General features: G+C 30.0%; 1 protein-coding gene across 1 annotated transcript; it reads left to right on the top strand.

Moving 5' to 3' along the window:
* Positions 1-2,915: 2,915 nt before the first annotated feature.
* Positions 2,916-4,745, top strand: LOC135193916 (uncharacterized). The gene is made up of 3 exons (XM_064218364.1): positions 2,916-3,680; positions 3,774-3,939; positions 4,223-4,745. The coding sequence occupies exons 1-3, from the start codon at positions 2,916-2,918 to the stop codon at positions 4,534-4,536; spliced, it is 1,245 nt and encodes a 414-aa protein (XP_064074434.1). The 3' UTR covers positions 4,537-4,745.
* The last annotated feature ends 9,474 nt before the right edge of the window (positions 4,746-14,219 follow it).

Below are 14,219 nucleotides of genomic sequence, written 5' to 3'. Positions count from 1 at the left end.
TTTTTTTAATTATAAAACTGTTTAGTTACATTTTAATGAAATTATATACTGCGATAGCTTGATTATCGAGGAGGAACATAGACTATTATTTCTTATTAAAACAAAGTTGAGAGTGAAACATAAAAAATGTTAATTTAATTTGTATCGCGTCGATTAATGGGATTACTTGTGACAATGTGTCTCCATTAACTTGATTCTTCTAAATTATATATTCCCGTGTGAAGTGCATCTTTGTGAAGATATCGTATATCCGATAGGAAACGAAATCTACAAAGTCTAAGTGCGTCTGTCGTAGGATTTGTTTTTTATTTACTTTAAGGTGGTAAAGAATCAAATTAGCCTGATGAGAAGTGGTAATTTTAGCCTCACAAAAATACTATAGTAAAATGCTTTGGACTAACTAAACTTTTAATTTAAACAAGAACACACCAAGACCACCACCTCTTTCTGTCTCTTTTTCTTTCCTCTACCTTAAGGCTGCCTAGAAGAGATCGCTGTTTTAGCGATAAAGCCGCCTCTTGCGCATCTTTCTTGAACGTGACTAAAGTATGTGTTTATTGGTGCACAATCAAGAGTATTTTGATTTGATTTGACCAAATATTGTTTGCCATTAGGCAATGGAACCACTGTTGGACAGGCACAACCCTTAAATTCCATATAAATATAATTAATTTATTTATTTCCATAAATATATTATTACAGTTAATAACAGCAGCAGAGAAAATTGGATTCAGAGGTGATTTGAACCAGTCTTATCTAAGCCAGGAAGAGGCGCCACGCGTATTATCACCATTTGCTGAAGACGACGAAGATGAAGATGAACAGTTGGAAATTGAAAATGAAGAATATGAATTAAATATATAACATTATATGTTCATTATTAATACGGTCTTAAAGATTGAGATAGAAAAATAAAGACCAAAGATTGTTAATGTTAACAGTTTAATAAATGGCTTGGACAATAGATTTTGTTTTAACATATCTTGAATGAGTAAAAGTGTATATTCTTAAGTGTAACGGATAATAAATCTCCCACTACTGGGCTAAGGACTCCTATCATATTCTCCTTTTAAGGAGAAGCAATAATAAATAATAATAAGCACGTCTGTTTTTACTGTTTAGTAAACATAATATCATATCGTAAACATAATATATATCATTCTGAAACGGTTGTAGAATTTTGTCAATAAATAAGAAAGTGGAATACTTACTTATATATTCAATAAAGATAGTTGTATAGTGCACAACAAATACTTGATAGAATTTTGACTTATATGTCCATAAAGACGGATTTATCCCCAAAATATCTTCTAGTCAAACTAGCCGGGATTCATGAATTTCAAGCGATGTTATAATACTACAAGTATTTATAAGTATACATAAGTTTTGGCTGTAAATTTCGAATGTTCGAATGTTTTATAATTTTTTAAGGTACGCATAGCGCCAACACCTTCTCCCCTGTAACTTCGCACTCTTGTTGATAAGATGTTAGGCATTAAATCAGTAGTTTTACCTTGAAAGACAGACAGATATATAGAGTTGCTTTCTTATTTATAACATTAGTATGGATAATAACGAGGAACTGATGAAGAAACTGAAAGATGACTGCAGGAACTCTGGTAACCCAACCTTTAACTAATAAACCTATCGAGTTTCTACATTAAAGCTGTACAAGATGATGATTCTTTATATAACTTTAATGGCGCTTCTTGATTTGTTTTTGATAATGCTATGTTACATACATAGCAAAAACATAAATGTTTTTTCAGAAATTGTGACGTAGGTACCTCCATGCTATTAATACTAGGAACAAGAATAAACTTGTTACTCAAATATATTCAATTGTATCATATTTAGCTTGATTATATATTTTTTTGGTTTTTAATGCTGTACTATAAAACCGTGTTTCATCATCATCATCATCATCATCAGTCCATATTTGTCCACTGCTGGACATAGGCCTCTCCAAATGCACGCCACTGCGGTCAAGAGTTGAAAAGAGTTGAGATGAAGTGATAACAGCTCTCAAATTTCTTACCAAATTTAAAGCATATTTTTTTGAACTCACAGTCACTGTACACATACAGAGATATTCATTTAAAGTACTTATTTCTTCTAAAATATCAAATAATGTTGTGAAAAGTAAACGACACCAGGAAGTATCCGTCGAGTGGGTTTGTTATGTATTCGCAATGGAGACAGGTGTTAGGAACCATTTGAAGTATATTTTGATATTTTTTACTAGAATCATTTATAATAATACGTTTATTTTATATTATAATAAACTTTATAGACAAATAAAATGTTTTTTTTGATAAAATTTATCAGATGGTACAATATTTATAGAAAGATTTTTGCAATTGGTGGTAGGTGTTCGTGCAAACCCCTTCTGGGTAGATACCGCTCACGTATCGTATAATCTTCCGCCAAGCAGCAATACTTATTATTGTTGTGGGCTGGTTTGAATGGTGAGTGAGCTAATGTAACTACAAGTAGATGGGACGGAACATCTCACTTTCAAAGGTTGGTGTCGCATTGGTTATGTAAGAAATACCTACTAAGAATTATTCTATTCATATTTAAAATCACTATTAAATACATAAAAACTAGCTCAATAATTTCCCTATATAAATTAACTAGGCACTAGCAATTGCTACGAAAACTTGGCTCCATATATTTACGAGTTCTAATGATAGATTTAAAACTATACGAACAATTATTGTAAAAAATAAATATATAAAATTAAAGAATCAATAACACAATTATGTTATTACTGCTCTAATACATACAATAATTCCGTGGATTTTTTTTTTTTTATGTGATGTACCAAACATCACACAAACCCTGTCGTTGAATATATATTTTTCAGTATAAAGACATCGATACGATAAAAAAAAGAAGCAATACACGGAAGAATGCATGTATTGTTCGTTTTATTTTTAATCACGACTACAGAAGCAAAAAGAGCATTGTATGATATACCAGAGATACAATCTGACTATAAAGTTTTTAATAATTACGGAAATAATGAACAATCTGAAACGATTCAACAAGGACTTGACTTTGGACATGTGTACAGAAATGGCTTTCGAGACCCGAGGCACAAACAACAATTTGAGCTAGAAACTGAAGTGCCTGAACCAAAATACAGCGGCAAAATGAAAGAAATATTTAAAAAATCTCGACAGAATAAGGAGTTGAATCTGAAAGATCAACCGTTAGTATTCTTGAGTCCCCGAGATGAAATATTACATTATAAAAAGTATAACAAATCCTTTACAAGAAGTGAATCGAACTATGATAGAGAAACAGCTTTGAAAAATATAAACCGACCACTGGGATACGATTTCTCGAAACTCTTGGAAAGAAATCTAGCAAATCCTCTTGCTAATATAAGAAAGAAAGCATACGAAGAAAAATACAATAAAAAGTTAGGTAGAGTTAAAAGTAAAGCAATCGAACCAAATGGCAACTTATCTGATTATTTTCAAGGAAATACGTTCTTCATGAAACCAAACAAAGAACAGTCGAATTGGACAACATGCAGTGAATTCGCAAAACGAGCGGTTTTTCATCCCGATGATGTAGTCAACACTAAATGGTTGCCTTTCTATATATGGTCTAGAAGAGGAGAAAAAAATCCTGCAATAATTCATACTTTTAAATATCCAACCAAAAAGGTAATTATATAATGAGGTATTATAAGTTTTGTTCATGTGTTATTGAGTAAAAGATTCTCGTGAATAATGTGTGCTAAATTAACTTTATTTCAGATTGTACAGTTTTATAAAACTACCTACTCTCCTTATATCAGAACATTAAATTGGAAAGAACCGAAACTGATTTTAAAGGAATCAAGAGATATCCTCTTAATTGCTGGCGATAGGAGAGGATTATTTTACGGAATACCCAAACAGGAGTTACCATCGGCAATTGAAGGTATAGTTATAGATATATAATTAATTTCCGAAGTAAAGTAGAATTATTTTAAATTGTCTTATTTACAAGACGTAATAAGCTAAGCTATATAACGTGTGATTAATATGTATTTATATATAAGGATTTTTTGGAGTATTTGAGTACACGTAAGAACATTTCTTAATTTTATTAATAACACATAATTAAATTGACGTGGAATAACTAATATATCCGTATTATAAATACCAGTAGTAAATAATACAGAATAAAGAATTAAATAATAACAAAAGTAGAATTTTTGCAGGTAAAAACATAACGTTACCACTCATAACGTTAAGAATGAAGATACATGATCCGTATCTTGCGATGTTGTTTTGTGAAGAGAACTACGCAGTTATAATGGCAGAATTGGGAACTGAACCAAAAACTGACCAAGAAAAAACCCTCGAAGCTAGCACGTTAAAATTCAGAGGCGTTGGGTACACAACTTATCGTGATTTAGAAGCAGAGGCGATTTTGGAAAGAATGGAGAAGATGAAGAAAATAGAAGCAGAGTCTAGAAAGATCATACAAATACCTATACCTAGCGGCGATGTAGATTTTCAAGTCAGACACTAATTTGTTATGATTAAAAATATAATCATTAAGTCACGTATTGATTCTTTAAAACATCCGTTTGGTGCAATGATCAACATCCTGTGTAAACTCATCACTAAAATGACAAACATCCTTCCGAAGTTGTATAAATGTTCATTTTGCTTGCTTTTAATTTAGTTTTGTTCTTGATTCATTGAGTTATTTTTTATTATTCGTGTCAATTTTTACCATTATATTTGGATAAAATAATTTAGTGTCATTTGTCATGACAAAATTTTTTGACAAAATTAAAGTTATTGCAGTTTTAATGTTTTATTTACCAAGTATTAGGTGTGGCATAAATCCAAGTGGTTTACATGATAACGAGACAACTACTTGTGATGAGTTCAGTCGCTATGCGAGGTTCAACCCATATTCGGTATTGGATTCAGAGTGGATGTCTTTCTACTACTGGGGTCTGCCGCAAACTCCAATGTTTGTGAAATTCATTGTACCGACAGATAAGGTAACAAAATAAATTATAGTACGACACGGCTTAGATGTAGCATCGTCAAATTTCGTAAAACCGATTACATCCGAATTAATTGACTTCAAAATCATCAATCTTTATTTATTTGTTATGCGAAAATGATTTTAATGCAAGCGTAATAATCTGTAATATTATATAACCAAATAAATTCGCCAAATCAACGATTGATTGTTTTTTTTTTAATTTGTCGATAATAATCTCTGTAGAAGTGTCTTCTACAAAATTATAATATATTTAATATGAGTAGTAGGTATAAGAGCCAGTATTTTTTTTAATTTTTTTTATGATATAGGTAGGCAGACGGTCAAATTGACTATGTGATGGTAATTGGTCACCATCGCCCATAGACATTGGAACTGTAAGACATCAACTATTTATTACATCCTAAATGCGTCATCAACCTTGGAGGCTAAAATGTTATGTCTCTTGCGCTTGTAGTTATAGTGGAAGACAACCATAATAAGTATTTCTGTTTGGTAACCTACGTTACGCTTTTATCTATAAGTGTAAAATAATTTATGAAATATTAGTTAAATAATGCTATCTTCTAATTTCGAATGTTGAATAAATGATGACAGAAAGTGAGAAAGCACCGTTTATAGACCTCCGTGGTCGAGTAGTGTGTACACCGGTTTTCATGGGTACGCCACTCCGAGGTCCCGGGTCAATTCCTGGCCGAGTCGATGTAGAAAAAGATCTTTAGTTTTCTATGTTGTCTTGGGTGTGGGTGTATATGGTAGCGTACTTACTTCTGATTTTCCATGACACAAGAGCTTTAGTTACTTACATTGGGATCAGAATAATGTACGTGATGTTGTCCAATATCTATTTATTTATAAGTAAGATTTGTGAATACTATAACTGAGAAACTAATGTAACATATTTAATTTATATATATTTTTAACAATATAAATAGCAAAAAGCTTACCTGAAGTATATACTAGATGGACACGTATTAGAACCGATTGATTGGACAGCCAAGACCTTACTTATGATTGAACGGGACAACAGTACATATTTTCTCGTCGAGAGAAATGATAGAGGTCACTACAATTTATATGAACCACAGAAAGGTTAGTCAAATCTCGTAGATATCTACTTCTTCAGTCGTCCTTTTAACTCTGAAGATCGTGGTCCTGGTTATGCAGCTCTTTCTTCTTTCCTCCAAACTTTTTCTTTGTGTTGACTTTTCACGAATGGAGCAGAATTAGCGATCAATCTGAATCAGCTTGTCTGACCTGATTAAAGCGCGTTCTTTTGTCCTCGCTGTTTCCTCTCATAATATTGTTCTCCAGGCATTTGTACCCACGTCGTATGCTCAAAACTTGGAAGCAATCATCATCATCATTATCAACATTAAAAATGTTCTGTAGCAAATTTTGGGCTACATTTTCAAAGAAGTTTGGTAAATTCTAGGTCTAAAGGAGGGCGATATTGTTGAACAGTTAGATGTTCGAATCAAGCAGACAGGCGACAATTTATACTTTGGTATTATGCTGTGTAAAGTGAGTATTGATTAAATCAGTTACATTATTAATGTATTATTAAAGTAGATATTAGCAGGAATAAGTACAATTCGTGAGTATTATTAAGCCGACTTATTTAATTGAATGATGAGATGATAATATAGCTCAAAATCTAGCACCGAAGATTTTTTAGGCGCTAAATTTATTTTAATACTCAATATCGTGCACAAAGTTGAAGGCGAATCTTGAAAAAACCTACAACAAAGGTCGAACAAAGAAATGTCATATGACTTTTGACGAACACGTAATATTGTATATTTATCTATAGATATATATATTATATCTATAAATAGTACAAGACAAAGTCCTTTTCTGATTCAGTCTGTATCTCCGCTTCCTTCTTCTATATCATTCATAGGATTTTGATACATTTCACTAAAAGGAGGTACGACGATAAAACGATAAACAAAAAACAAATGTACCTATATATAATTTGTATATTTACAAATATTTCTACAAAAATTATGACGGTGTTTTATCCAAAAAACTGTTTATAAGCTTATACGGCTAACACTGGCTAAACCTAACGGTTAAATAAAACCAATGCACTCGAAAATTGTAAAATGTTATTCAAAAAATGTAGATTAACTTCGTAGCGTCTTTTCTAATTAATTATTAATCCATATTCAGAATAATATGCCACCTTGGGCATTTAATATAGATTAAAATTGGCTTTTAAAATAGAAAATTAAAGATATCATCATGTCTAAATCATGTACAATGAAAAAAATCGTCATCATCAAACAATAGCATTTTGACCCAGGCAGTTCAAATTATTTAAATTTCAAATAAGCCAACACATTGTGATCTATGTTTTACAATAAAATTAATATTCATATACCTTATTTATGACATATTCGTGTAAATTTCTTTATTTCAGGAGGACACTGTTTTTATTTTCGCAAGAATAAATCAAGTCCCGAAGAAAGATCAGATACAGGATGCGGCAGGCAGGTTGGGCTATCGGGGACGCGGTGGCAGGTCGTACCTGTACCAGGGTCATCAATGGATGCCAATACCGGAAGCTGATGACTGGCATTTCGAACAGGCTATGAGATATAACGACGCAATACCTCCAATAAACAATAACGTAGTTTAACACGTTTTTTTTATTTATGTTTGTATATTTACATTCAAATATATTTTAATATTGGTTAACACAATATTTTTTTCTAAAAGTTTTGACAATTATTTTTTTCTACTAGTTTCTTAAGTTATTAGACAACTATTATTCAATTAGTAACGTTAATGCATTGTACACTTATGCTTGAAGTTAATATGAGTAATTTTATTATTACAATGAAAGACTTTGTATATTTTTTAGTGAAATTTTTAAAAGGTTGAGTAGCAAAATACAGGACCTAATTATTCATTGTTTACAATTAATTATTTTAATTGATTGGTATGATTGTTTGTTTTCAAAGGAATACTATCTAGTCCGTCCAAATAACCGATAAAGTTTGTGTTAGGACTCTAGACGACACTAGTCCAAGGTACTGACTTTCACATCGCGAAGTAACGTAAGTAGTTGATCTGTTGCGGTATAAATATCATTTGAGTATTTGTGAAGTACAATAAAATAATTTCAAGGTATTTAAACTTGATCGTTATCGATATATTTCGATATTTTTGGCACACCTTCGCGTACTCTATGATTATACACGGTGATTCACCGTGACAACATAATTAAACAATTTTCCTGTTAAGAGAAAGTTTATTTTACTAATTTGTTCAAATAGGTTCCTATTAGGCGTGTAAATATTTAATGCTATTGTTACGGGCCTCCGGCGCCCTTAACAATTATAGCGTTTTAATCATACAACTCTTAAGTTAAGCTCGGTTTTGAGTTTCTTTTAAATTAATGAAACGTGTTAATGAATATGTTTGACACAATAACAACATGTCATTAAAAATATCACGACTGTGTCGTTTTATAACATAGAGAAATAGTCGAAATAACTTATTTGTGGTTAACTGTTATTGTAATACTTGTTTGTGGGTTTCGAATGCACGATTTGTTTTTATAATACCTAAATCTTGTGCTCGGCGGTAAAAGAAACATATCAATGAAACTTTATTGTACACCACAAATATATTTAACAGAAATCTAAGGACTAAAAAAGTTATTGAAGTGTTTTACACGGGGCGGACTTATGCCTAATTAGCTTTGATACAACCCAATCTGAGAGATTTTTTTTTTAAATAAAACATATACAGGTAAGTTTTGCAGCCATAAATTTACATAAAAATATAAACACACTAATACTTAGCAAATATATATTACTGTTGTGTATTCATAAATATTTTATATGTTTATAAATATTTTTTTATTTCTAGATAAAAAGTATAACTAAAATGTTACTGAATTTGGCAGCTGAAATTCTGTCAGCGTGTATCTACCAAACCGCATTGGAGCAGCGTGCTGCTCCAAGCCTTCTCAAGAGCCAGCAGTATACCTTTTTTATATATAACAAAAATAAACGACATAAATTGAAAAAAAATAATCAAAATGTTGCTACTTTACAACACGATGATATACTTAGAAATATAAACAAATACATCCTTAAATATATCTGTAAATATTAGCACCTTTGTTACAATAGATCTTAATAAAAATAAAAAAAAAAACACTTTATACCAAAATCTATAAATTATTAATTTTGATACAAAAAATTATCTAAAAGTAAAGTTTGACAAAATTGATTGAACCTGTCAACTTAATGTCTCAAACTTCATGACATTTAAAATTACATTACACACTATCTGTCAAACAATAGACCAATTAAAACGAGCGTTACATACAACATAGTGTTGCTACACTTGATAATTAACTACAGTTATTTATAATGTTATTACTGTGTCTTGTGAAATTACAATTTATGAAAGTCCTGCAACAAAATTAACATGATTAAACTTTAATGTAGTGTGGCTAACATTAATTATCAATTAATTTAAACATTACACGTAATGTTTAGTGATTTTTTTTGTTGAAACTATAGATAATAAATAAATACCTTGAGAAGTGTCACATGTATTACATGAACGAATTATAGAAAAGGACAGAGCAACTAATAACTGCCAATGTTTACGATTTTTGTCTTAGGTGCGACAAATAAACTTAATCTAACTTTTATTTACTGTACAATATAAAAATTTCATTTTTTTTAAAGGTTTTCCCATTTTCGCTAACCTATTATACTAATATATAACGATTTCGATACGATGAATAATTATTATATTAAATATATAGAATATTCCTTCGATACTTGTTTTAATATATTTTATTTAAGTACTGCGGTGAATATAAATTTCATATGCTTGTTATATAAGTCCAGTTTAATGTCATACGAGATTATCAAAACGTATTGATAAGCATTAAATAACCGTTCATACAAAGTAAATTATTATTCTCATAGCAAACTTATAAAACGAACTCGCACAAAATGCAAATCAAAACATACGTCGGTTGATGTACAGAACTCATAAAATAAAACCTCTTTGGGGCCTTCGGAAAACGATTAAGCATTCAAAATGGGGTTATTTAGTTTAGTTTACAACGACGTTTACTATCTAGACTGCTTTAATGGCTAGGAAGCGGCGTACGCAAAGCGGACGATTATACGATTATACATTATGTTAACGTTAGCCCGTCTGCTCGGGGAATAAATTTTATAATTTATGGGAGATTTTTTTGTAATGGCAACCTTCGCTCTCACCGATTGTACTAGTGGTTCTCGAATGATTTGTTTGTTGGTTGAGGCGAGATTGTAGAATAACTATTGTTTTATATATATTACAAATAGTGTTGTAAGTGTAAGTTAGAAAAATTTATTAAATTAAATTTCTGTTTATATTTTAAAAGTAAAACATTCTTTGTGACTACAATGAGCTTTTAAATGTTGATATATTTGTAATATTACATTAAATAGAATATGTTAAATATTTTAAACAAACAATTCACCATTAGTAGTCAATAATAAGTAAGGGATAATCTATATCTATAATAATGTCGCTTTTTTTTTAAAAGCAAAATGCGTTTTAACTAAGGGCTAAATATTATCATACAATTTAATTCAACGAATAACGAAGTTGGTCGAGTCGACTATTGTATGAATATAATACAGTAGTAGGGACTCCACTATGTTTTAGACAATTTGAAAACCTTACCGAAGATTATATATTTATAGAAATATATAGTTTTGTGACCTGTGTGTTGTGTTAGAGGTCGTCTGTACTCCTCTTAAAATAATATTTAACTAAATGATCTTATTGTCAATTTTTGTCATTTTAAATTATAAATTAAAAAGTTTATTTTTAATAGTATAAACACGTAATATAATTAATTACAATTGCACATATCAATTAAATTTTATTAAACATAATTTATGATTTAATTTAGTTGATCGTACTTTATTAGTAGCATCATAGCCAAGGAAAAGATTATTTTATTAAAAAAAAAAAAAAAAAAACAATTGAAAGCAAGCATTCTTAATATAATTTCGAATCATTTATTTGTTCTTTCAACAAAAACTAAATTAAAGCACCTTGCATTTGAAATTAATAAGGAACGAATTATCACCTGATCCTAACAAAGCCCTTATCCAGGTTTGTATCGGTAATTATAGTTTTGAAGGTAGGGAGCAGTTTCGACCATCCATCCATTCGTTCATCCATCTTCTGGAACCATTGACGTGCGTGGATGATTAATGATTTGAACTTGTCGTTTGAAATACGACGAAATATCGCACACTAAGCGAGTTCTTATTAGTTCTAAAGTATATACGCGCACTTAACATTTTTATAATTGACTTTTTTAGTCAGGATTCTCATAACTCTCATATAAGTATATTTAAAACATCTCTGCATTGAGCAACAAAATATGTTGTTACACTGAAAAACAAATAAAACAAACAAATACTAGTTCGAAATATGAATATGTGAAAAGAATCACAAAAAATACAGTAATTATTGTTTTTTACATACACAATATTGTTTAAAATGAAAAGGAAATATCAACGAAAAATAAACGATGATAGAAAAAGAAATATAATAGAAGATTATTTTAAATACGGTTTTTCTCCTGTGTTCGTTTAGGAAGATTCTGTGGCGTATTAAGAGTTTGTTTAAGTCCGCTATATTTTTTATCACAATTTTTCGATACTCCTAAATTATGAATTTTTTAGATATCACATCACTGATTAGGCTGACAAATAACAAAATTAAAAATAATGATTTCTTAGTCAATACCTAAACTTTTGAAATCTAGTAAGTAAATCTCAATAATATTTAATTATTATTATTAATCATAATTTAATTCGAACTGGTTTTCTTAAAACTATAGTGTATATAAAATACACTAATACTATCACGATACATTTAAATCTGATAGCTCTCATTGTTACCTATATTCCACTAGTACGGTAATCCGGGTACAGAAGAACCACCAGCCTTTACGATCGCCGAGGCGCGGCTGTAGAACGCATCTTTTTGGAATTTTGAGATATTACTAAAAATTTCTTGACAAATATTGAGTTGTATTTGTAAATCTGCATCCAATAAATCAATAAACCAACAAGTAAGTTAAAATCAAAATCAAAAATCTTCATTCAATATAGAAGCGTTACATTATGATAGTCAAAAATGTACCACCGGTTCGGAAACAATCACCTCGGACCTGAGAAGAACCGGCGAAAGAAACTCAGCAAAAAGTAAAACTTACAAAATACGGAATAACCAAATCGTACTAACGCTGTTGGCTATGATATACAAGGTGCAGAAATAGATGGTAATCGAAACATCGATAACAAATTACGTTTAAAAACTTGATAAAAAAAAAACATGTCACCATTCACACAGAACGTGTTAGTTGTTGAACCGTCCACAATTGTCACATTAACGGCGACTACAGGTTATTCATTAGCCGTTATACAACCACGATTATCATAAAATTCTAGTAGAAAATAATCTTGGTACGGACCGAAATGAATAAATATGCCACAAGGGAATTTAGTACCGAAACTTGGGAATCCCTGCTGTGACTAAAGGACCCGCGGGTATTGCGTGGCGCTACAACCTTTTTTTTTTTTTTTAAAGAAAAAAGTCTCCTAATAAACCAAAGTCGGCCGCTGTCTGTGCGTACTAATGTGTTTTATAGGAAAAAATGTGAAAGATAAGTATATTCTTTAAATTTTTATTTCGAATTGACTCGTATTATTCTTTAAGAATTGTAATCAGCATCGAACTTTGCCCTTTCATGAGGCAGCAGTATTTGCATAGTAACAGTACAGGTATATATTTTTCTAACGTAGTTAAAAGCTTAAACATAAAATATAATAGTATATTAGGATTACTATGTTCAGTCAGAAATATAATAACTAAAAATTTATTATTTTAGCAATGGATTTATATTCGTGTAAATGTTAATTAAATTCGTTTTATTTCAAATAAAAAAAAACTATTTGTTAATTTTCCGTTGTAAAAATATTAACCATTCCTTTCATAGTCTTTAAATTAATATTAAATGTATCATTAATAAAATACACTTATGATTATATTTTAGTATGTATCTACTTATATTTTTATTAAATTTCGTTAACTTTTATTAGTCTAAACAAATGTTTATATATCAGAGTAATGTTTAAGTCGAAATACGTGTTACAAACGTGTTCCTTTTTAATATTTTTTCTCTTTTGCTCATTTTTCGTTTTGTCTTTTTTTTCACATTTGTTGTTGTAGTAAGCAATTGTAATTAATAGTTTAATTAGCATGTAGGTTTGCTTTTAAATTATTTTACATAATCTATGGATAGATATACCTAAATCTGTATTTATGTAAAAACGACAAATGTAAAAATCGCTAGCAAACCTAATAAATAAATAGCCAATGAGGGCCATTAGAACTAAGATGTTATGTCCCTTGTGCCTGTAGTCACACTAGGTCACACACACATCAAACCAATTGCTACTTGGTTCTAGAATATGATAAGTGTCTCGTACCTACCCAGACACGCTTGCACGAAGCCCCATCAGCAAGTAATTAAAATTATCCTTATACAATGTCATTTTTTCTAATCTTAAATTATATTGTGTTTTGAAATTAACAAGAACGGGAAAGGCCGCGTCTAGTTCGTATACGTTTTCTGAACTGTCATCGGGAACTAATTTCGGAAAGCTTTATGCTTTTTTGTTCTCTTGTAACGTTTTTTTTTCTTACACACGGTTGCTACGGAGTATCGAATGAACGCCCAAAAAAATATACACATACATGTACGAAATATCCTTAATATAGGTTTAAAGAACTTTATTTCTCAAGAACATTACAGTTCACTTATGAGTACAGAATTTTACACATAATGCAGTTAAACATGTAACAAACAGTTCGACCGTAAGAATATCAATTGGTAATGACTCAAAAAAGGGTTGGATAGCAACAAGGAAATTTTTAATTATTTTTTTTTTATTTTTATTTTTTTTGCTTCGCATTTATTTTAAACTATAAAAGTATTTATTTGTTTAATATGTATTATTAATTTTAGCTTTAGTGTAGTTTATATTTTTGTTTTGTTGTGGTTAGTTTGATAGAAAAAAAATCAAATTATGAATGACTTTATAATTTTTAAATATATAACTAACAATGTGATTTATTTTAGA

Source organism: Vanessa tameamea, chromosome 21, assembly GCF_037043105.1.
Source record: "Vanessa tameamea isolate UH-Manoa-2023 chromosome 21, ilVanTame1 primary haplotype, whole genome shotgun sequence".
Lineage (NCBI taxonomy): Eukaryota > Metazoa > Arthropoda > Insecta > Lepidoptera > Nymphalidae > Vanessa > Vanessa tameamea.
The sequence above is the reverse complement of the archived record's forward strand: the minus strand, read 5'-3'. Positions and strand labels throughout refer to the sequence as shown.

What these genes read in the sequence shown, in the direction of transcription:
- LOC135193916 (XM_064218364.1), top strand. Translation starts at nt 2,916, where the DNA reads ATGCATGTATTGTTCGTTTTATTTTTAATCACGACTACAGAAGCAAAA. An exon ending in TTAAATATCCAACCAAAAAG is followed by an intron (nt 3,681 to 3,773) that starts GTAATTATATAA and finishes ACTTTATTTCAG; the next exon opens with ATTGTACAGTTTTATAAAAC. An exon ending in GTTACCATCGGCAATTGAAG is followed by an intron (nt 3,940 to 4,222) that starts GTATAGTTATAG and finishes GAATTTTTGCAG; the next exon opens with GTAAAAACATAACGTTACCA.